This window comes from Cryptomeria japonica, chromosome 2 (genome assembly GCF_030272615.1).
Source record: "Cryptomeria japonica chromosome 2, Sugi_1.0, whole genome shotgun sequence".
Taxonomy (NCBI): Eukaryota; Viridiplantae; Streptophyta; class Pinopsida; order Cupressales; family Cupressaceae; genus Cryptomeria; species Cryptomeria japonica.
In genome coordinates, this window is record NC_081406.1 from 634,672,497 (window position 1) to 634,694,795 (window position 22,299).

The 22,299-nt window shown below is 36.4% G+C and overlaps 1 protein-coding gene across 2 annotated transcripts in view; it reads left to right on the top strand.

Moving 5' to 3' along the window:
• The window catches only part of LOC131046894 (TATA-binding protein-associated factor BTAF1), a 158,443-nt gene extending 157,462 nt beyond the window's left edge, over window positions 1-981 (top strand). For both annotated transcript variants that reach the window (XM_057980723.2, XM_057980724.2), the window contains one exon: window positions 25-981. In XM_057980723.2, the coding sequence (XP_057836706.2) occupies window positions 25-198 (174 nt within the window). In that variant the 3' untranslated portion in view covers window positions 199-981. The remainder of the gene's footprint in view (window positions 1-24) is intronic.
• The last annotated feature ends 21,318 nt before the right edge of the window (window positions 982-22,299 follow it).

Below are 22,299 nucleotides of genomic sequence, written 5' to 3' on the forward strand. Positions count from 1 at the left end.
CAATTCTATCTCAAATGTTTGCAGGTGGCTTCATCTTCAAAGAATCTGGAAAATGATGAAACATCAAACAATGTAAATGCTATAGGTGCGGGCAAAGGCCTGAAGTCAGTGCTTAATGGCTTGGACGTGCTCTGGGACCAATCACAGTATACCGAAGAATACAATGTTGGGCAGTTTGTAGCGAGGCTCAACAGCTGAGTTGGTCAGCACTGTACAGATGTAAATTGGAAGAGTTTATAGGAAAAGATCAATTCGGAGTTCAATTTTCAAAATGGTTGATTCTTTTGTGAACATTATGCCTTCTTGTAGTAACATCAATCTTTTGATGCTGATGCCGAGATTTGAGCTGCTTTGGTAAGCAAAAGAGCTGTGGGAAACCCAACTAGTTTATGGCTTGAGCATTCATGCATTATTTCCCACCCATGCAGTCGAGCAAAGGCTTGTAAAATATGTCATGTCCAGTGGCATAAGAAATGTAAAATTATTACTGTATAGTCAAAGGTGCTTTTTGAGCTTTGCTCACTTGATTCTTTTTGCACACGCAAATGTCAAAGTTTGGATTAAAATGAAAGTTTTGACTGATCTTAGCACCTTCAAAAAATTGAGTTCCCTAGGAAGATGAGGCGCGATTATTGTTTTCCTAACTCTAGTTGTGGAGGTAGTTGAAAAGATTAAGAAGGTTCTACTGAATGAAAGAACTATTTTTTGGCCTCCGCTGAGTTGGGTTATCAAAATATTTGTTGCATGATCCAAATGAATGCAAGCTATTTACATTAAGGTCATTTTTTAATGTCACAGCCTGGACACTGTAGGCTTGTGAGTTTTCCCCTTGCGGGGCTAGAGGACATTTCACGTTACATTATATATTAAATTTTGTACATCTGAAAGGGCATCCATGAAATTGAGATTATGTGGACACACCATACATCTGAATTATTTTTGGGAGAGTTAGTGTATTTACACCTGTGCGTAATTTGTTCATCCATTGTGTGGTAAAGGAATTCTAACTCTGAATATTGTAGGTTTATTGAAATAATTTTTAAATCCTTGAGCTAGTAGTTTCTGGTATCTAGCCTATTCTTCAGTAAACTTGCTTATGGGGAATGCTTGAAGAGGCATCTTCTTATTTTGGTTTTCTACTTGATGTTTTTGGAAATATTTAACTTGTGTATTGGCTAGTGTTGTTTCTGGTTTAGATACTTGTGGAGAATGAGATTGGGCTGCATTTTAAAGTTTAGATGCAATTTCCAGCCAGGACCTGAAAAGTTGAAATGATTTTAATTACGCTGATAAGTGCCTGTAGTGTAAGGGACCATACATTTGTCTTGATAACAAAGACTGGCCAATATTAGAACAATGTTGCTGCATTATGAAGGCTGGTTCTATTGATTTGGATAAAAATTTGTGAGTTGTTTTATTGTTCTCCCTCGAAATGAATGAATAAGTGGAGCATTAGCATAAGAGAATGTCCAAATGATAAGGGGGAAACAAAAAAGTACATGGAAGGAGAATTCAAAGAAAGCATGCGGACAGGGCAACTTGGGAGGAAAAAGGAATAATATCAAACATTTCAACTCCACATATGACGATACACAAAATAATTACATAGGAATGTAAATAAAAATAGAAAGCAAAATTGTTAATCGTTCAGATAAGAACTAGTTCGTATCAACTTAGATGTGAAACCGGAAGATGGATGATACTTAAAAAAGTGGACAGATAGAAGATGTTGCCCTTGCACCCAAGAAGTGGAATCAGAATGACATTACATCATGGAGTGTTCAGCTTACAAGGGTATTCGGATGAATTACATTGAGACACTAAACGTGAACACCTTGAGTAATCTGTTTGAAGAAGAAAAGATAATAAGAGTTGCAGAGGTACACAGTAAAAGATCCAAAATGTACAAGGAAAAAGAGATTTAATAGACATGCTGTTTTGGTTTTTTCATGCTTATTTATTTGCTGGCTATCCATGGGTGATATAAACTGTTTGGCCTCTAGGATGTTATTAAAGCACGGCCATATGGGCATATCAATGACACTAATAACTGTCATTAACTAAGAAAAGTTACTTCTAAAAGGTACTCTAGACCTTGGCATGTTTTCCATGGACCACTTGCATAGAGCATCTAACCACTAATCCTTACCCTCCCGCTAACATGAACTAAACTTTATCCTTGTTCCACAACATCAGTAATTTTCCATGTTTTGTGAAGGAACATTGTATGTTGCTTGTCTGTAAAGTACATGTCAAGAATTGTTGTTTGAAAGTAAATTAAAATAACCCTGAACTAAATAAAATAGTTCATATTTTTATATAGATGTATTTAGAATTTACAAACAGAATTAAGACTATAATTTACAAACAGAACAAAAACATTTTAAACAATTGAATCACGTAAATGATTTTTAAATAAAAAATAAAAAATAATGTATTTATTTAATAAATAAAAGAATTTTAGAAATCGCCTAACATTGTGTGTGTTTATAGAACCATATGTAAATGCTGATTGATTTGTAATGTTGTACTTTAATTTGAATGTTAAAAGGATCTTTATCATATTATTTCTAAGATTCCAAGATGAATCATTATTGATTCTTAGCTTTGAGTTAGAATTTAAATTCTCGTGAGTGAAGTATATATAAAGATTCAATTAAATGAATTAGGTTTGTACATCAATATAATGCAAGGAGTGATAATTGTCTCGACACAATTAAATATAAGTTTAACTTTTTTGAGATATGTTTGAAAACCATTTATTTAGTTTTAGTTGGCGTTGGATATGAAAGTCAAAAAGGAGTTCTTTGGAATCCATATACCTCTTCATGAAAACACTAGAAGGCCATGAAATAATCTTGACTGTGTTTTTGAAGAATTTAAGCTATTCGTGTTGCAAGGTGTACGCCTTTGGTCTCCTTGTGCTGTGTAGTGCAGTGCTCGGGTTTGTGACATGGCTTAATCGCCTTTTGTGGATTTTATAAGTCTAGTGGTTGTATCGAGCATTAACAGGTCGATTTTTTGGTGCAATGACAACCACACTTGTAACAAGTGGTATCAAAGATTGGTCACAGGTTCATACCCCTCGTTTGTGCTAGGGAGGGGGTGGGGGGGAGATTCTTGCAAGGTGTGCACCCTTGGTCTCCTTGTGTTGTGCAGTGCAACACTCGGGTTTGTGACATGACTTAACCACCTCTTGTGGATTCTTTAAGTCAAGTGGTTGTATCAGGCATTAACATGTCGATTTTTTGGCGCAACAACCACACTTGTAACAATTGGTTTGTTCATATTCCTTGAAAGCTACAAATTTTGCTATCTAGCCGAAAGTACATTTATATGAACCTTTAAAAAAACCATTGCATGATATAAATGTTTACTACCTATCTTTTAATGACCTACTACCAAACCATTACATAAATCCCAATTGTTGATCGATTTGATAAAAATACCCTTATTTATAAAGTGGAATTTTGAATGCTATGTCTCCCCAATCATCTTCCACTTGTGACCTACCAAATACCATCTCAAAAATTCTAACATTTGTTCTAAGTCTATTGAATTAGTTTCGACAATCCATTTTTATATCGAAATACCTTCATCTTTTTATCTCAACTTTTCATTAACGATTAAATTTAAATAATCCAATCTCTTTGTAAATTATGTTTTATAACTGCAAGAAATTCCTGCATTGGTTCAATATTAAAAATTAATGAAATGCCAAGTACAAACATGAAAGATTTTTTATATTGTCCACAAGGCTAAAGTAGCCTATGGGACCCAATAGTAGCAAAACCCCTAACACAACCACCTTATAAAGTATGTAATTTTCTTTAAAGCTCTACCCTTTTGCATTGAATTTTGATCAGGAAGTTAGCAATTTTGCTTAAAGTTCTCCTAAAAAAAGGCCCATAGATTCAAAATTTTGAAGGTGTCTTCATAATTGGTTTGAATGCATTTATACATTGAGCCACTTCATGATGAAGTGGCATATTATATTCACTACCCCCTTGTTGCAAAATTTGCATATTCTCTTTTCCCACTCTTCTTTAGGTATCCTCCACCTACCAATCTCATAGATGATGTGAACTAGTCCTTAATTGAGCTATCATTTTAGCTTTCCATTTAATATTCACTCCTATGTAGGCTTTTTTTTCATAGTCCAATGTAGGGTTAAAACTTTTTGACATAGACATTTTTTTTGTCTTGTTTGTTTTGTCCATCTCACATTCTTAATTTTCTCATATACCTTTTTATTTCCTCATTGGTATTTGGGCAATCTTGCATATTAGCATCCTACTTCTTTATCCATTTAGCTTAGGCCAATGCTAGTATCCCTTACTTTGAACCTTCTTTAGATAACATAGCAATTGGACCATCACCAATGCTTCCAAAGGACAAGAACCTATTTTAGCCAATAAGATATCATATGGACCAATACTTTTATTTTTTATACTACTAATGATTAGATGCTTTGGATTCTTTCTACTTGCCTCCATTTTTTATTTGACATATTGCTACCATAAATTTCACATCCGTAGAGAATTACCAGAGTAATAAGCAAGCCAAAAAGCATTCTTTTGGTCTTCCAATCCCACAACTATGCATTTCTACATCTACTTTGTAGAGAGTGTAATACCTTCCAACCTCCTTGAATTCTTTTTTCTCTACAACTTTCTCAATTGAGCTTGTAATGGAAATAAGATACTTATACTCTCCCATGGGGGCTTTACTTACTGAACCTGGGTTATAGCACGTGCATTCATTACATACTAAAAAGTCCCCCTATTTTCAAAAAACATTGTCCTAAACTCCTTTTTTGTCACCCCTTCCTAATATACAACTTGAATTAAAAGCCCCCCTATTTTCACCAGATATTGTATTTTTTTATAGTTTGAATTAAAAAGCCCCCTATTTTCACCTATAGATAATATATTGTAACCTCATTTTTAGGATATCAAACCCCCCCAATATGAATGCACATGATATAATATTGCCTAGCCAGTGAAGCCCCTGTGTACTCTCCACTACTTCCAACAAGCTTCCTTCAAAGAGAAAGTTAATTTGTTTCTTTTTTCTTTTCAAAGAGAAGATCATTGATTTGATTTTATTAATGTTCACTTGCATCACAACCTCTTGACAAAAAAAATTAATACCCTCAAGTGTTTTTCAAACTATGAACAGTTTAAGCAATTGAAATGAGATCATCTATGGAAGTAACTTTATTACATACTTTTCTAGTTGAATTCCTTCCCCACCAACCTTGTCAATCCACTCTTCCAACTTATCAATGAATAACCCAAGAAAAGTTGAAAAAACAAAGAAGCCTTGTTTGATGCCAATAGCATTGCCAAAGATATCAAAATTCTTTCATTGGTCATGATTTTAGCCTTGACTTTCTCATAGAGCTTATGGACAACAACTCTAAACTCAAGTAGTACCCCTAACTCTTTGTAATGTCCCCTTCTCAGTGATGAGAATTTCAGTGGTCCATTAGCCTATTCCGGAGACCCGGAGGCTAACTGGAATTAAAAATTAGGGTTTCCCTCTTTCGAGGAGATTTGTGTGAGCTATTTGATGCATAACTAGTTGGAATTCTATGATTCTGCTTGTGGATTCCTTCTGGGTTTTACGAAATCTTCGCAGAGGTGTAACATGCATTCGGTTCTAGGAAGAATTCTGAACTTACTATTTTTAGTAAGTTGGTGGCAGTTGACAGGATTTCTTTAGTCTTTCTGGGTTTTCTGAGCTCATCTTCAGGGTTTGAAGAGCAATCTTTTTGGAGTTGTTTTCAAGACTTACTATTTTTAGTAAGTTCTATTTTTGCTATTTATAGAAGTTCAATGTAGAGCTCCGACCCAGTCAGTTTTGTTGGTTTTCAACACTTCAATTTCGGGTTCAATTTGACGTTGATCAGTCTTGATTTGAAAACAAAGTGATTTATTAAATATTAATACTTTATCCTAAGTTTAATATTTAATTATTATGTTGGGTGACTTAAGAAGGGAAAAATACAGTTTACTTAAATCTTATTTATTTCCTATGTCAAATGGCGTTGAGAATGAAATAACATTTCATGTTAATAATGTTTTTATGTTGCAAGTTGTATACCAAGGAAGAAGTTCGAACTTATGCCTAGGAAGGGGACGTTTAGTCATGAATATACTTGAAATGAAATTCAAATGAGAAAAATAGATTTTGGGCACCATTTGAATGTGAATTTGAGTCTCTAAATCTATAAATATGAGAGCTAGGCTCCTCATTTGGCATCCATGGAAGAAAGTATAATGAAGTGCTGTCGAAATTTACATTGAGCTTCAGGGAATGCATAACTCCTTACATTTGTTGGATTTCTTGCTTGAGAGATAAAAACTAATTGAGCTTGAGACTTCTCTTCATTCAAGAGAGTAGATTGAGGAACAAAGATGCAGATTTGTGTTTCAATTTTCAGAAGTGTGGAGTGTTTTCTGAGTTTTTTCATGTTGCTGGTTCGTGTGTGTTGAAGGTGTTTTTTGCTCGTGGCTCCCTATGTGCTTGACGTGTGGTTCTGGGTATTGGATCCATCTATTCCTACCCCTTGGGCGATAAAGTTCACCAATTTGTAGCTTGGCAAACGCTGATTTGGATTTTTGGTAGCAAGTCGACCTTTCTAGCTGGGTCGTACCTTTCCTTGGTTGTCTCGGGTTGCATGCAGATTGTTTGTGGTGTTCACGGTGCAGGTTTGAGGTTCTAATTGTGTCGTCTATGTTATATCTCTCATTCGCTTTTGATTTTGTGCAATTCAAAGTTGATTTGGAGAAGTTATGAGTAATTTAGGGTGTTCGTAGCTTATTGGTCTGTGAGTTTTCTATGCGTGTCAGTGAATTTCAGAATTGCATAGTTGTGTGTAAGGAGAGTTTTTTGGGTGTGAGTAGCTTATGTTGGTTGGGGAGTGATTTTCTATTGTTGTTGTTGCTGTTGGACTTGTTATCAACACTTGTTTCTTCATTCTATATGTTTTGTAATGCTGGTTAGTAGTACTAACAACAAGGTGTTGTTCTTTCTTAGTCCCACTGCATAAGTGGAAGAGGTTGGCTATGTCGCCTATCTTTGGGACAACAATATCCTATAATTTGATAATCCATAATGTGCATTTCAAATATAGTTAGTAGTACTAACGACTATCTTTTGGGTTATTGCTTGTAGTCCCACTACATAAGTGGAAGAGACCGACTTTGCCACCTATTTTTGAATATTGTAATACTGTCCTCCCGCTGCATAAGTGGTTGAGTTGATTGTAATTTCATTTTAGTCCTCCCGTTGGATAAGTAGTAGAGTGATTGTTCTTTAGTTTCTTGTATTGTCCTTGACTGGTTTACTGCCAAGTGATCTTCAATATTCTCCATATCCAGCTCAAAAGTGGAAGGGGGTGGCTTGCCGCCCAAGTATTGTAATCAATTTTATTTTCTTGCATCTAATGATCCTCTCACACTGTATGCTCTCACCCTCCCAGAATGGGCTCTCGGTGATCAAAAGGTGGAAAGGGTTACTTTCAACAGTATTGAGATTTCATTTTGCTAACCCTAATGGGTGTTTGTGTTGATTGAAAACTGAAAAATTTGAAAAAAAACTAAGGGGAATATTATACTCTTCCATTATATTCTATAGGTTGTGCCATGGGATAGTATTGAAGGATTTTTGAAGTCTATGAAGTAGCCAAAAGCCTCACCACCTTAGATGTCTCATATTTTTTCAATCAAGAACTTAAGGGTAGCACTATGATCAATAGTGGAGTGTTTTAGCTTGAACCAGCTTGTCCTTTAGCTCCTTTTCCTTCTTTTCCTGGCTAGCTACTAATTCTTTGTTCCACCATGCTTCCAAAAAGTTTACTAAGAAGGGGATCGACCATAGTAGTTAGATAATTTGATGGATTATCAATATCACCTCTTTTGTACAGAGAGATAACAACACTCGTCCAACCTTTTAGGAAGCTAATACAAGAGCATCACTCTTCCTAAATTTTGGTTTAACTTTCTTATTATGTTTTGTTCATTAAGCAAGCTTTTAATTTTTGTTTGTGGTTAATTAGTTGCTCTTAGTTTGTCAATACTCACTCTCCATAAGAGTACGATTTTAACCTTAGTGTTGAGCATGGAACAAACTTCTTGTCTCCATGTAGGCATGAATGAAGACGGTTCTTGAACTGGTTGGTTGACAATTATAGACTGATCATAACTGATCATAACCGATTAGTTAAATACCTAGCTGATGATAAAATGGGGAGGAATGCAGTATGGAGGGGTTCAACCACCATGAAAGAAAAAAGACTGGCTTGTGGAATCAATGTACACCAAGCCAATTGGAGTGAGGAAGAAGGTGGAGTGTTGAGGGGTGAACGTTGGAAGAGTTATTGCAAACTAGTCTGATGGGAGGTTAATAAATCATACATGTTTGAAGTTTGAAGCCTGATCCTTAGAAGAAATGATTTCCTTTTTGTAATTCAAGTTGTGGGTTGAAGTGAATGTTAGTGTAGGTTTTTTATTTTCCTAGGTTTTTCCTACACTTTAATTAAGCTTTCTTAGGCTAATAAAACATGTTTACTTAAGACAAGTGGGTATTGAGGTGTCAGCATGCTATGAGGAGGTGCATTTACTATGTTTAGACCATCATGGTGGTCTCTTCTCATTGGCCAGTATTGCCACCTCTACCCCTCACTTGAGTCTATATAAACATGCTACCTTGCTTGTATTTTCATATTGGATGTTGAGAGATTTATCTTGATGCTATTCCGTCATTGAGCATTCACATCAAGTTTCTCTAGTATTGTTATTTTGTGCATTTTATTTCCAATATTTTGTTATAACTCTTTCAATTTGATTTTGGTTTAAATCTAGTTTCTTAGATTTTAACATGGTATCAGAGCCTATTTTGAAATATTAGATTATTGTAGAGATATTGTAAAATTTTGTTGTTTTTTCTTTTGCATTTTGCATGATCTGAAAAACCAACAAAGTTTTATGAAGATCCAGTAATATTGTTTTACATATATGTTTTTTTTGTAAAACAAGGTTTTTGAAGCTTAGGTTTGTGAAGGAACTTTCAAATAGTGTGTTTTGAGGCCTAAAAAACCTTTCCTTTGTGTTTGGAAGGACCAAAAACCTCTATTTTCATATAAAGTGTGTGTAGATCAGACACCAGAAGCTTTGCATGTCATTTTTTCTTTGTTGAAGGCGTTTGTTTTACACTGTGGCCCCATCTTCTACAAGTGATAAAGAAACACACTTTCTAGGTTTGTTTTGTAACTGAACAAACTATCTGGGTCATTTCCATATTTTGCAGTCAGTCAACAAATATTTATTAAATTGCGTCAAAAAGCTTCAGCCAGACCCCTCACCATTGTAGTTTGCATTTTTGCATCTGATCTTCAAATGAGATTTTCTTAGTCATACGGAGGTATTTTTTAGTGCAATTTTTTTTTAAATGGGATTTTTTTTGTTCTTGGGATAGTTTTATCAGTATATTTGAAAGGAAGTCCCCATTTTATGAACTTCAAATCACTATAACTTTCACATATGATCTCGGATTTAGGTCATTGGTTTTTTGAAAGTGGATTTTTTTCAATTAAAATACTTTGATTTTAGTTTGATGTTCGTGTTCTAAGATATTATTTTTGCCTTTAGTATTTGTGTCCATTTTTTGGACTTTGTAAAACTTTGGAAAATAACTCCAGCATTGTAAATGCACTAAATTAAAAAGTGCCACCTTATAATATTTGAGGGGGTGATTTTTGATATAGTAAAAATGGTGGGTGGTCCAGTATGTTCTCTCTGAGTTTTTCGTCTCTCTTTCTTGCACAAGCAATCTTAATTTTTGCATTAAAATGGATCAAAATACAATACCAATACTCACGCCTTACAACTGCTATGAGTGGAAGTCAAAAATGACAATCTATCTTAAGAAGTTGGGGTTGTTTAGAGTAATTATGGGACATGAAATTGAACCAACACTAATTGCAGAAAAGCCAAAATGGTTTAACAAATGTGATGAAGCTTATGGTACTCTATGTATGTCTATATCTTCTGATCTTCTTTTTCATGTTGAATCTTCTACAACTCCAAATGATGTATGGACAACATTAGAAGGGTTGTTTGGTAAACAAGATGAGTTAAGGGGACACCAATTGGAGAATGAGCTAATAGGGATAAATCCATGTAATTTTGATACAATTCAGGACTTCTTCACAAAACTAAAGGCTGTAAAATTGCAATTGAAGGCATGTGGGATAGATAAGAAAGATTCACAATTGATTCTAAGCATTCTTTCCAAACTTGGTCCAAACTATTCAGTTTTTGTTTCTACTTTCTATGCTACAAAAAGTGCCTTAGGAACTAGCTTTAAAATTCCTTCTCTTGATGATTTTGCAAAATAACTCACACAAGAATAGGATAAGCTAATTCAAATGGGCACAATTAATACCTCTCTTAAGCCTTGGTTGCCAACCAAGGTACAAAAGATCAAAATGGGCTTTCTAAGCAAGAAAAGAAACAAAAGAACCAAGGAGAAATAAGCAAGAACAAAAGCCAGTTACTTCAAAAGCAACTAATGATGCATCTTCTTCAAAGGGTGACAAGCCCAAGAAGGAGAAAACTAAGTGTTCCTATTGTAAGAAACCTGGTCATGATGAACATAAATGTCTAAAGAAGCAAATTGATCATTTGACTCATCTTCTAGAAAAGAACAACATCAAGGTGCCTGATTTTGTCAAACCAAGTTCATCTCAGGAATCTTCAAAGGACACAAGTAAGGGGAAAGGAAAGGGCAAGGCCCTAGTTGCCATCTATTCTATTGGGTGATGACACTCCTGCTGAAGTGCATGGGATAGGGTCTGTTGACGTGGGTGAAGGAACATTCCAGGATGTCCTTTGTGTTCCATCTTTGTCAACTAATTTCCTATCTTTCTATCAAATCACTCACACTAGCTCTGGCAAGCGGGTTGAGTTCACTCCAAACATAATGGTAATTAGTGAGATGCATAATGGGTCTACAATTGTAGTGGGAAAGGCAGATCATCAGTATAGACTATATCACTTTTCTCACTTTGTTCCTGGTTCTCCTTCACTTGCATTACTTACTCACTCAGATGAGGTGAGTTGTTTGTGGCATCGGCGGTTTGGCCACTTGAACTACCTCTACTTACAATAGCTCAGTCAACATGACATGGTTATAGGGTTGCCTTCTATTCGTTTTCTTGATGGAGTTTGTCAAGGATGCATTCTTGGCAAGCACCCTGAAGAAAAAATTTGATAAAGGCAAAGCATGGAGAGCCACACAGCTTTTGGAGCTAGTTCACAGTGATTTAGCAGGACCATTTCCAAATCCTTCTTTCAGCAGGGCCAAATACATCTTGAGATTCATTGATGATCTTTCTCAGTACACCTTTGTATATTTTCTCAAACAAAAGTCTGAAATCTTTGAGTATTTTTCAGGAATTCAAAGCCTTTGCAGAGAAGATATCAGGGAAAACCATCAAGGTTTTGCGCATCGATAATGGGGGGAAATATGTCAACCAGAGGTTTGAGCAGTTTTGTATCTCAGAAGGCATTGATCTTCAACACACAATTCCCTACACTCCACAACAAAATGGAGTTTTAGAATGTAAGAATCGGTCCTTGAAGGAAATGGATAATTGTATGATCCACTCTAGATAATTGGCACCTTAGTATTGGGCAGAGGCCATCAACTGTGCATGTTATATCCAAAATCGGGTTCCTCATCGAGTTATGAAGGAGGTAACTCCTTTCCAAGCTTGGACTGGTCAGAAACCCACAGTCAAACACTTTCGTGTGTTTGGGTCTCCTGCAAGGGCCCACATTCCAGCAGAGAAAGGCAAGGCTTTGGATTTGCAGAGCAAGCCTTGCATATTTGTTTGGTACCCAGATAATGTCAAAGGCTACATGCTTCTCTATCCTACCACACATAATATTTTCATTGAGAGGAATGTTTGTTTTGAGGAGGATACTTCCAGTTCTTCTTCTGCCACTTCTCCATCTTTCATTTCTATGGAGACATTGCAACTTCATGATTATAGTTCTTTCGAGGATTTTTATCCTCCTGATCCTTCTGAGGAATCTTCTTCCTCCACTTCAGATGATGATGATGAGGATTCATCTTCCTCCTCTCTTGGTAATCATTCAGATGGTGATGATTCTCCTCGAGATTCTCCTCATTCTCTAGCTACTGGGGCTCTTTGGGCTCATCAGATATTGGAGTCAGCAGGTGATTGGGTTGGTGATCCTTTAGATGAGAGAAGAACAAGGTCTCAATTTGAGCATGCTCCACATCTCTTATTTGCTACAACTGCAGATCCACAATTCTTTCGAGAAGATTCAGGTGTCCCCGAGTGGGATGCTGCTATGCAAGAGGAGTTCAATTCCTTGGAGAGGAACCATACTTGGGATTTAGTCCCTCTTCCTAAGGGAAGGAAACTTGTTCAGTGCAAGTGGATCTATCGAACAAAATTTTCCGTAGATGGGTCGGTTGATAAGCATAAGGCACACCTAGTCACCAAAGGATTCTCTCAAGTTGTTGGGATTGACTACTCTGAGACTTTTGCACCAGTTTCCAAGATGAATTCCATCTGACTTTTCCTTGCTATTGCTGCAGCCCATCACTGGGAAGTTCATCAGATGGATGTGAAGAGTGCTTTTCTTCATAGTGACCTTTAGGAGGAGATATTTATGGAGCAATTACAGGGGTTCGTGCAAGATCCTTCTCTTGTTGTCACCTTCAGAAGTCTCTCTATGGCCTTAAACAGGCCCCTCGTGGCTGGTATGCCAAGATGGACTCCTTCCTTCTGTCAATTGGGTTCACTCGATGCCATTATGATCCAAATGTCTATTTTTTGCAGCGGGATGATACTCTCACCTTCCTTGTTCTCTATGTTGATGACTTGTTGATCATTGGGAGTGACTCATCTCATATCAAGGCAGTCAAAACTGCCCTTCATGATTGTTTCTTGATGTTTGACTTAGGTCTACTCCACTACTTCTTAGGGATTGAGATCACTCAGTCACCTTATGGTATCTTCATTGGACAACCTAAGTACACTCTTGATATGCCCTCAAGATATCGCCTGGCTGATTGTAAGTCTGCACCGACTCCATTTCTGTCAGGAGTCAAACTTGAGGCTTCTTGTTCTTCACCCTTGGCAGATTCTACCTTGTATTGTCAATTAGTTGGAAGCCTCATATATGACTCACACGAAGGCTGATATTTCATATGCAGTGGGCTTGGTCTCCAGGTTCATGCAGGAGCCACATGAGCTGCATTGGAAACTAGCTAAACGAATTCTTCACTATGTACAAGGTACTCACAGTTATGAGATTCATTATACAATGGGAGTGGATATTGACTTGGTGCGATATACAGATTCAGATTGAGCAGGTGATTCTTAGCATCGCAAGTCCACTTCAGGGTATTGCTTCTCTCTTGGTTCTGGTCCAGTTTCTTGGTCGAGCAAGAAACAATCTGCTATTGCTCTTTCATCTACTGAGGCTGAGTATTGAGGAGCAGTTAATGCTACTACTGAGGCCATTTGGCTTCAGAACAATCTCACTGAGTTTGACATTTCCTTTCAAAAGCCTACAATCATCTTTGGTGACATCCAGAATGCTATTCAAATTTCTTGCAATCCAATCCATCATCAACGAACCAATCACATTGAGATTCACATGCACTACATTCAGGAGCTGATTCATGAGCAGATTCTTGATCTTCAGTATTGTCAGACATCAGATCAAACTGCAGTCATCTTCACCAAACCCTTCACTGAGAGCAAGTTCATTCATTTGAGAGGTTTGCTTGGGGTGCGACAGGTGTTCTCTTTTGTTGGGGGGGCTTCTTAGTTCATTCTCTCTCTCTCTCTCTCTCTCTCTCTCTCTCTCTATTCTAGGGGGGCTATACTCTCCTTGTTGGGGAGACCTTCTTCTTTGTTGGGGGGTAAGACTATGTACATGGGTACCTCATCAGCCTTTTCCTAGGTTTTTATTTTCCTAGTTGGGTTTATTATTTTTCTTTTTCTTAGTTTTTTCGTACAATTTAATTAAGCTTGCTTAGGTTAATAAAGCATGTTTACTTAAGACAAGTGGGTATTGAGGTGTCAACATGCTATGAGGAGGTGCATTTACTATGTTTAGAACATCATGGTGGTCTCTCCTCATTGGCCAGTATTGCCACCTCCACCCCTCACTTGAGTATATATAAACATGCTACCTTGCTTGTATTTTCATATTGGATATTGAGAGATTTCTCTTGATACTATTCTGTCGTTGAGCATTCACATCAAGTTTCTCTAGTATTGTTATTATGTCCATTTTATTTCCAATATTTTGTTCTAACTCTTTCAATTTGAGTCCGGTTTAAATTTGTTTTCTCATATTTTAACAGTGAATAAGAATTTCCTTTCTATTTTATGTGAATTGAGAATTGATTGATTTTTTGAGATTTTGGATTGTTATGCAAACTCATCTTTTTGAATATTTTGTTTTGTCTCATATTACCCCAAACTGTTCTAGTTCCTGTCACATACTATTGCAAAAGTGTTTGTAACTGAAAGCCCTATTTTAATTCTAAACTTCCTATCATTATTTTGTCATAGTATTGTCATTCTAAGTTCTTATCCTCTATTAGTCGGAAAGGCTATCATCATATTCGTATTAGGGTAGTAATTTATTGGTGACTGGGGTGTGGGAAACATGCCACCAGGAAGATTGAGAAGAGGTGTTACATGAGGAGGTCAAAGAGGGCATAAGGAATGAGGTTTGGAGATGCTATAAAACCAAGCAGCGAGGATGGATGTCATGAAAAAAACCCAACAAAGAGGAGTAGAAGTCGATAATTTTAGTAAGGGTTGAAGATGAAGAGGAAACTTAGGATGCCGGTGAAAATGTTGTGGAAAAACTAGAGGGATTTAAAGAGAGATTGTTGAGAATAGTAATGAGTGTGGGAGCCAAACCCAAAAATTGAGGTCCCTACATATTCAAGGAGTTTGGAAGGTGAAGAAGTCATTAATTGGATCAATGGCCTTGACAAATATTTTGAATATGGAGTTGCAAATGAAAGGAAGGTCAAGTTTTCCTATACGAGACTCAAAGGCCACACTACTATGTGGTGGGATTATGTTCAATCAGAAAGGCAAAAGAAGAATAAGAACATATTAGCTGTTGGGATCAAATGGTTGTGAAGTTGAAGGCTAAGTTCCTTTTGGGAGACTATCAAACTAATCTTTTCAAAAGATTGTAGAACCTAAAACAAAAGGATATGTTGGTAAAAGGTTATATAGTAGAGTTTTACAAGTTGGTGATTCGGTCAGGGCATAGTGAAGAGGACACAAAGAAAGTAGCAAGGTATTTGAATGGTTCAAGTATAGTTTGTAGGATGAGTTGAGTCTCGTATCTTTTAGGAATCTTGAAGAGGCTAACCAATTTTCCATCAAGGCAGAAGATAAATTATTGAGGAAGCGAAACCAAAAAGAAAGAAAGAGGATTTAGAAAAAGAGGAAAATAAGATGGAAGAGGACAACAACATCATCAAGAAGGGGCTGATAGTTCTAGTGGGAAAATCAATACCGAAAGAGGAGGCTATCATGATAAGGGAGGAAGATCATATGGAAGAGGTGGTTTTCAAGGAAGGGGCAAAGGATGTTAGACAACTCAGATAACCGGTGGACAACTAAGAGGGGGGGGGGGGTTGAATCAGTTGTCGAGAGATTATAGAACTTTAAGCATTAAAATCTTATTACCAGAATACATAAACCAAATACTAGAATAACATATATAAAAATTAAGCACAAATATAAGCCACAAAACATTTACCAACCATCCATAAAAGATAACACCAAGATTTGTACGTGAAAAAATTGGTAAAGGAAAAAACCACGATGGGAAGCCTACCCACAGTCAACTAATACTTTTGCAGTAAGTATATGATTACAAAAAGAGGGGCCTACACATGTAGGAAGGCCAACAACCTAGAGCACACTTCTCATCACAAAAGGAGCCTCACTGACTACAAAATAAATCATACTATAATCCTGAAAGAAGAGTGAACTGGAAGAATAACATCTCCTATGCCTGAGTACAGTTCCAGCTAAGCTTAGTACCAGAGGTCTTAAACCTCTTTCACTAACCTAATTCGATCACCTATGATCGACCAAAACCTCTGCATATGATTAGAACCTTATTCGCACACAGATAATAGCATAACCCCTAAAACAATAAACCCATGATCTACAAAGAGATCTTACATCAGATTTATACCAACCCGGGACCTAAACAATTAGGTCAGCCTCCTAAAAGATAATATAATAAATTCATAACATAAACCCACAATCCAATGATCAACCAAGTCGGCCTAAGATTGAAACAACATAATCCAATCAATAGATCCAACTGGTAATGCATCAAGATCATCCACCAACACGTTACATAAACTGGTCCATAACCTTGCTGAATAAGATAGTATTAGGTCCGGTCCTAAATACAACATCACCAATCAACAGGAACACAAACAAGATAACCAACAACATCTCGAAAGCCATCTAGAAGCTGCACCAACACCACTTATCAAGTGCATCAAAATATCTTCAACAAAGCTCTGTCGGTAAAACCCTTACCGGTGACCAAAAGGCTTACTAGAACAAATGATATCTCCTGAGTCATCAAATCCTGAACCAACTAATCGTGATATGCATCTGAATAGCATGAATGAAAGATCGAAACCAATTCCACAAACCAAAGCATACTGGGGCATACCAGATCAATATCATAATCCAACCGCTCTACCAGAACCTACCGAAAACTGATAAACAACCAAAACATCTGGTATTGCCATTAATGTCAAAACATCAATGCAACACATAATCAATTCCTCCAATTTGCCAATAATCTCCCCCTTTGGCATTGATGGCAACACTAGATGTGAAAAACATCCAAGTGGCAAGAAATGCCAAACAAGTCTCCCCCAAAGGAAGACAACCAAAAACATCCTGTAAGATTATATTACAATGAAGTTAACAAACTCCCCTTGTGAATGATATCCCTGTTAAGCTATGATCTCTCCCCTTTGACTGATATTCTATTAAGCTTTTTTTCACATATATCTGTTGGCAAATGCACACTCCAATGAGACATTGTAGGTGATTGAAGGTTTTGTCGTTGATGGCAACCTTACAATCATATGATACCGGCAAGACAATATACTGGCACTGGCAACGACAAACTCTACACCGGTACACAAAAAACTGGCAAAGGAAGGATACCGACACCCTGGCTGACAAGAATTTTGTCTATAATGTATTTTGTAATTAATTGTAAAATCATTGTAATTTGACATGGTGAGTTGTAATATGACTCATATATGTATGAGATCATTGTAGAACATTTTGTAAGAATGTGATAGGTGAAATAAGGTAGACCTAATATGCGAATTATAGGTTAAGGGTTTATATATGAAACAAAGCTAAAACCAGTACTGGATCTAGCATAACAGATGCTAATTTGAAGCAGTACAAGACATTGGATTTGTATAATCCATTTTGTAAGTCAGTGTGACTTCTTATTTTGTAATTGAGCAGTGAGCTCTAGGCACTTGGCCTTCCTGCATGTGCAGGCCCCTATTGTAAGAGTAATATTCACTTATTGGCCAGTAAGAGAATATTGTGGGTCACAAATCCCACACTGGGTTTCCTCGTTAAACTACTGTGTTATGGTGTTCTTTTCATGTGGTTTTTGTTATTCTTGTTTACTGTATTATTCTTGTTTTACCGGTATATAGTATTAATATGCTTTACATGTTTTAAATCAAGTAAATTCACTAACCAGTTGATTCACCCCCCCCCCCCTCTCAATATCTTTGGGAATACAAACAATTGGTATCAGAGCTTGGTCCTCTATTTTCAGAAGCCTAACAGATTGAGGAAGATCTTGACACCGGTAGAGATGGATAACATGAAGAAACAATTGGAAACAACTCTTTCAGACTATGATGCAGAAAAAATGAAAAATATCAAACTTGAAGATGATCTAAAAGCTGCTCAGGATATATTTCAAGCACTTCAAGAAAATCTTACCATTGCAAGAAATAAGAGAAGAGAACTTTGTGAAAAGATGCAGAATGAGAATGATGAAAAGGAAACTCTTAATGATCTGGTAGACAAACTGAGACAAGAAAGAAGTACTACACATAATGAGATGCAGGATATGACTATGAGATTTTGCAAAGAAATTGAAGATAGGAAGAAAAATGAAGAAGATCTAACTAGAAGACTGAATGATGCTACAAATGAAAACACACGACTTAGTTATGAAAATGATATGTTGAAGGCAGATCTGATGCATACGCAAAATGACTCAAATGAACTTATGAGACAGAAAGGAATCTTGGAAAGAGAACTGGATACTGCAAATCAACACAAAGAAAAATTCAAGAAAAGCTCAGAAGAACTTGGTGACATGCTGAAGAATCAGAAACCTAATGGTGACACTAATGGTGTTGGCTTTGAAGTTGGTGAAAGTTCCAGTACTGCAAACATACATGATAATAGCAAACCGGTAAGGCAACCAAATGCTTATAAATTTAATGGAAAATGCTTTAACTGTAACAAGTATGGTCATAAAGCAAATCAATGTAGATCTAGAAATTATCAGAACACCAATACACTCACCGGTCAATGTTGTAAATGCAACAAAGTTGGTCATAATTAAGAGAATTGCAGAATGAATGTAAGATGTTATGTTTGTGGGAGATTTGGACACTTATCTAATCGATGAAGAACACAAACCGACATAGGATATGGGAAAGCTATTTAGAAAAATAATGTGACTTTTTATGCTTGTAACAAGATTGGACATATTGCAAAATTCTATAGAATTAAGGCACCACCGGCAAATAACAATGGTGTTAATTTGAAAGGTAAAGAAAAGGTTGAAGAGGTAAAAAAAGAATTCTTAAAACAATGGATCAGAAAGTCAGAACAGAATGTTGATGGGAATACTCCTCCATTGGCAGAACAGAGTAACACTCCACCAGCAAGAGACTCTTCATCTAACTGAAGAAAATTCCTTTGGGGGTTTAGCAACTAAATGAAAAACATGCTATTATTCCCTCGGTTGATGATGAGAAGTTGAGATTACTTCTTTACCGGCAGATAAGTTAAGTTGTGACTTAATCGACAAGCATTAAATGTGGTAGGTGAAGAAAATAACATTATAAAACAAGTGATTTGGCTCCATTTTCATTTTGTCGAGCATTCAAATCTTCGAGAGCACGAAAATCCCAAGCAAAGGCATTCCAAGCAAAGAAGCGAAGCAATCTATCAAATCTTTCATCCCTAAGGCAGATTAAGGTATTTATAGGTATGGCATCTTCATATACTCCTGAATTTATTGTAAACCCTACTGTTGTTGAAGTTATTAAACGCCCTTGACCCGTATTCTAGCTAGTTACCGAAATTGCGAAGAAAGATGATAGCTTAGATGCATTTTCTTAAATAATTAAAGGGGTAGTATATGCTGAAGACCTTAGAATGTATATACACTGTCATACTGATGAACTAGGTGATGAGGAAATTAAGAATATGTATGAATCTGTGATTTGTGATGAATCGTGAAATGTCAAACCTGAACATAAGATAATAGAAACCCTAGGTTTCACTGAAATTCTCAGTATCTCAGTTTTCCCCAAGGATATCATAAGGATAGTATTAAGCCGAGTACATGGTGAATTTGTCTGGTTGGACTCAGTTCTTAAAATCACAAAAGAAGTAGTAAAGGTTGTGACAGGGTTACCCTCCACCAGCAACAGACCTAAGAAAACTAAGAAGGTCTCAAATGATCTAGTGACAAGCCTAACTGGTGCAACATTTGATAAGAGATCACTAAGGGTAAACGATGTAAATGATACAAATATCAGATTTATCAGTATGATCTTAGGTTACAAGACTACACATGCAAATAGGTTAAACTTAGTTTCTAGCCTATGTATTAAGAGTGCCTATGATAAGGTAAATGATAATGCAAGGATAGACATATGTGAATGGCTTAAAGATGAACTAATAGACAATCTAGCAAAGATCAAAAGGGAAAAGAAAGGAACATTCAGATTTGGAAACCTACTTGTTTGTCTGATGCTTTATATAACCAAACAAGTACCCGGTATTGGCACCAAAGATTTTGGATATGATATACCGGTAGGAAAACAACTATCAAAATTGCTGAACAATGGGAGAGAACAGGGAGAAAACCATAAATGAGTACTTTCAAGCACTAAAAGCTCAAATGAAAACAAGAGTAAGGTTATGACAAGCTATTGTGGATAAGTACCAAAAGGAAATATGTTTTGTAATAAAGAAAGATGAAATTTGGATGGAGACAGTTGTTCCTAGAACCATATGGGTTACTGAAATGGGGTATGAGACTGATGACAACATAATAGAAACCTATGCAAAAGCCCTCCTAGAAGCTCCTAAAGAACCTGAAGAAGAAGTATTTGGTAATGCTGAAACTATAGAAAGTCAAATTCAATTAAAAAAAAGAGTTAAAAGGGTTGAGTCAACTGTTAAAAAGGGAACCCAAAAGGAAAAAGCTATTAAAGAAGATGTGCTAAAGCAAACCAGTATAACTGAAGGTGAGTTGGAAGCACTTCAACCAGAAACACACCTTTCACCGATTGGAACTTCTTCAGAAAGTGACATACCTGTAGTATTCATGAGAGTTGAGAGGAAATGAAAACCTTCACCGACACCTTCTCCTACACTAAAAAGACAGAAGCAACAGGGAGTAAGGCCCCCAACAAAGAAATTAACTCCAAAGAAAAAGAAGTTGACTCCTAAGAAGAAGTCAAAACAAACTATAGCTCCTATTGATAAATTACTGGATGAAATTACTAAGGATGGCAAGTTGAAGAATATCAGCAAACTGTATAACACACTATCCATTGATGACAAAGAGAGAGTAGAGAACAGTGTAATACTGCACTTAGATATTTTCAAGAAATTTTTGATGCAAGCTGTTGATGAAATACCGACAGATCTATATAACAGACTAGAAGCTAGAAGAGTAGCTATTGTTGAGCTAGACAAAAAAATAAAGATTGAAAAACTACTTGTAGTACACCCTGTTAACTCACTTGATGAGATAGATCAATTAATCTCTGAGGCTAACTGGTCAGTATTCTCAATTGCTCACCGACATTTAACATTGATGGCAGGCAGAGTGAATCAAATAACAAAGGAAACAACAGATGCATGGGATATATTCCTAGTAGAAAAAGAAAATCAGGAAGAGTATCAAAAACCTAAAACCTTCAAGGTATATCAAAAGGATAGGGACAAAGGAAAAGGAAAGGTTGGTGGACCTCCTAGTATAAAGATAATAGACAACTTACCCCCACCACCTTTAGATACTCCACTGATAGACACTACTGAAAATCAACCAGCAATAGAGAGTATGAAGACACAAATCCTGATTCTGAGGTGTTCTACACAATGAATATCGACACACAGGAGGTCAACATTGTGGTTGATAGGGAAACAAGTGAGAAAAGAGATGTGGAAACTGAGCCATCGGTAGAAGACACAATGGTTGAGACAAATGTTGAAGATACAGTTGGAGACATTGAAATTGGAAGTGAGCAACAAACTGAACAGATAATGGATACAAGAAAATTTGATAGCACTAGTGTACATAATATATCTATTGAGCAACCCACAACTGATAACAATGAAAAATCTGTTGAGATACCAACTGAAAACATTTCAGAAGCAAGCACAGAGAAACCGGTAGAAAATACAGAGTTACAAACAAAAAAACCGGCAGTGGATACCACTGAAAAATCATCAGAGGCACCATCAGAGAAACCATCAGTAGAGAGTACAAAGAAACAGGTAGAACAACAGGTTCATTCACAAGTACATTCAAAGATAGTGCCACCGGCTACAACTAAAAGACCTAAACCTTTGGTAGCTGAAATGCAGACACAAACTGATCCTCCAGTGAAAAGCAATGCTATTATCACCACTGACGGATTACAAATTGTGACGACAGTTGGACAGACATCCAGAACCTCCATGTCTGAATTTAGACCAACAAATGTGACAGAGGTATTGCTAGATTCAATTAAGAAAATAACAGATTGTAATGCACTAGCATATAAGGCTATTGATGACACCATACCAATTTTCAAGATGATTGCACCCAAAATGAAGAGGGGAAAATAGATTTGAAGGTCAAATGATCAAAACGTAATGAAATAAACATGTAGAATGCT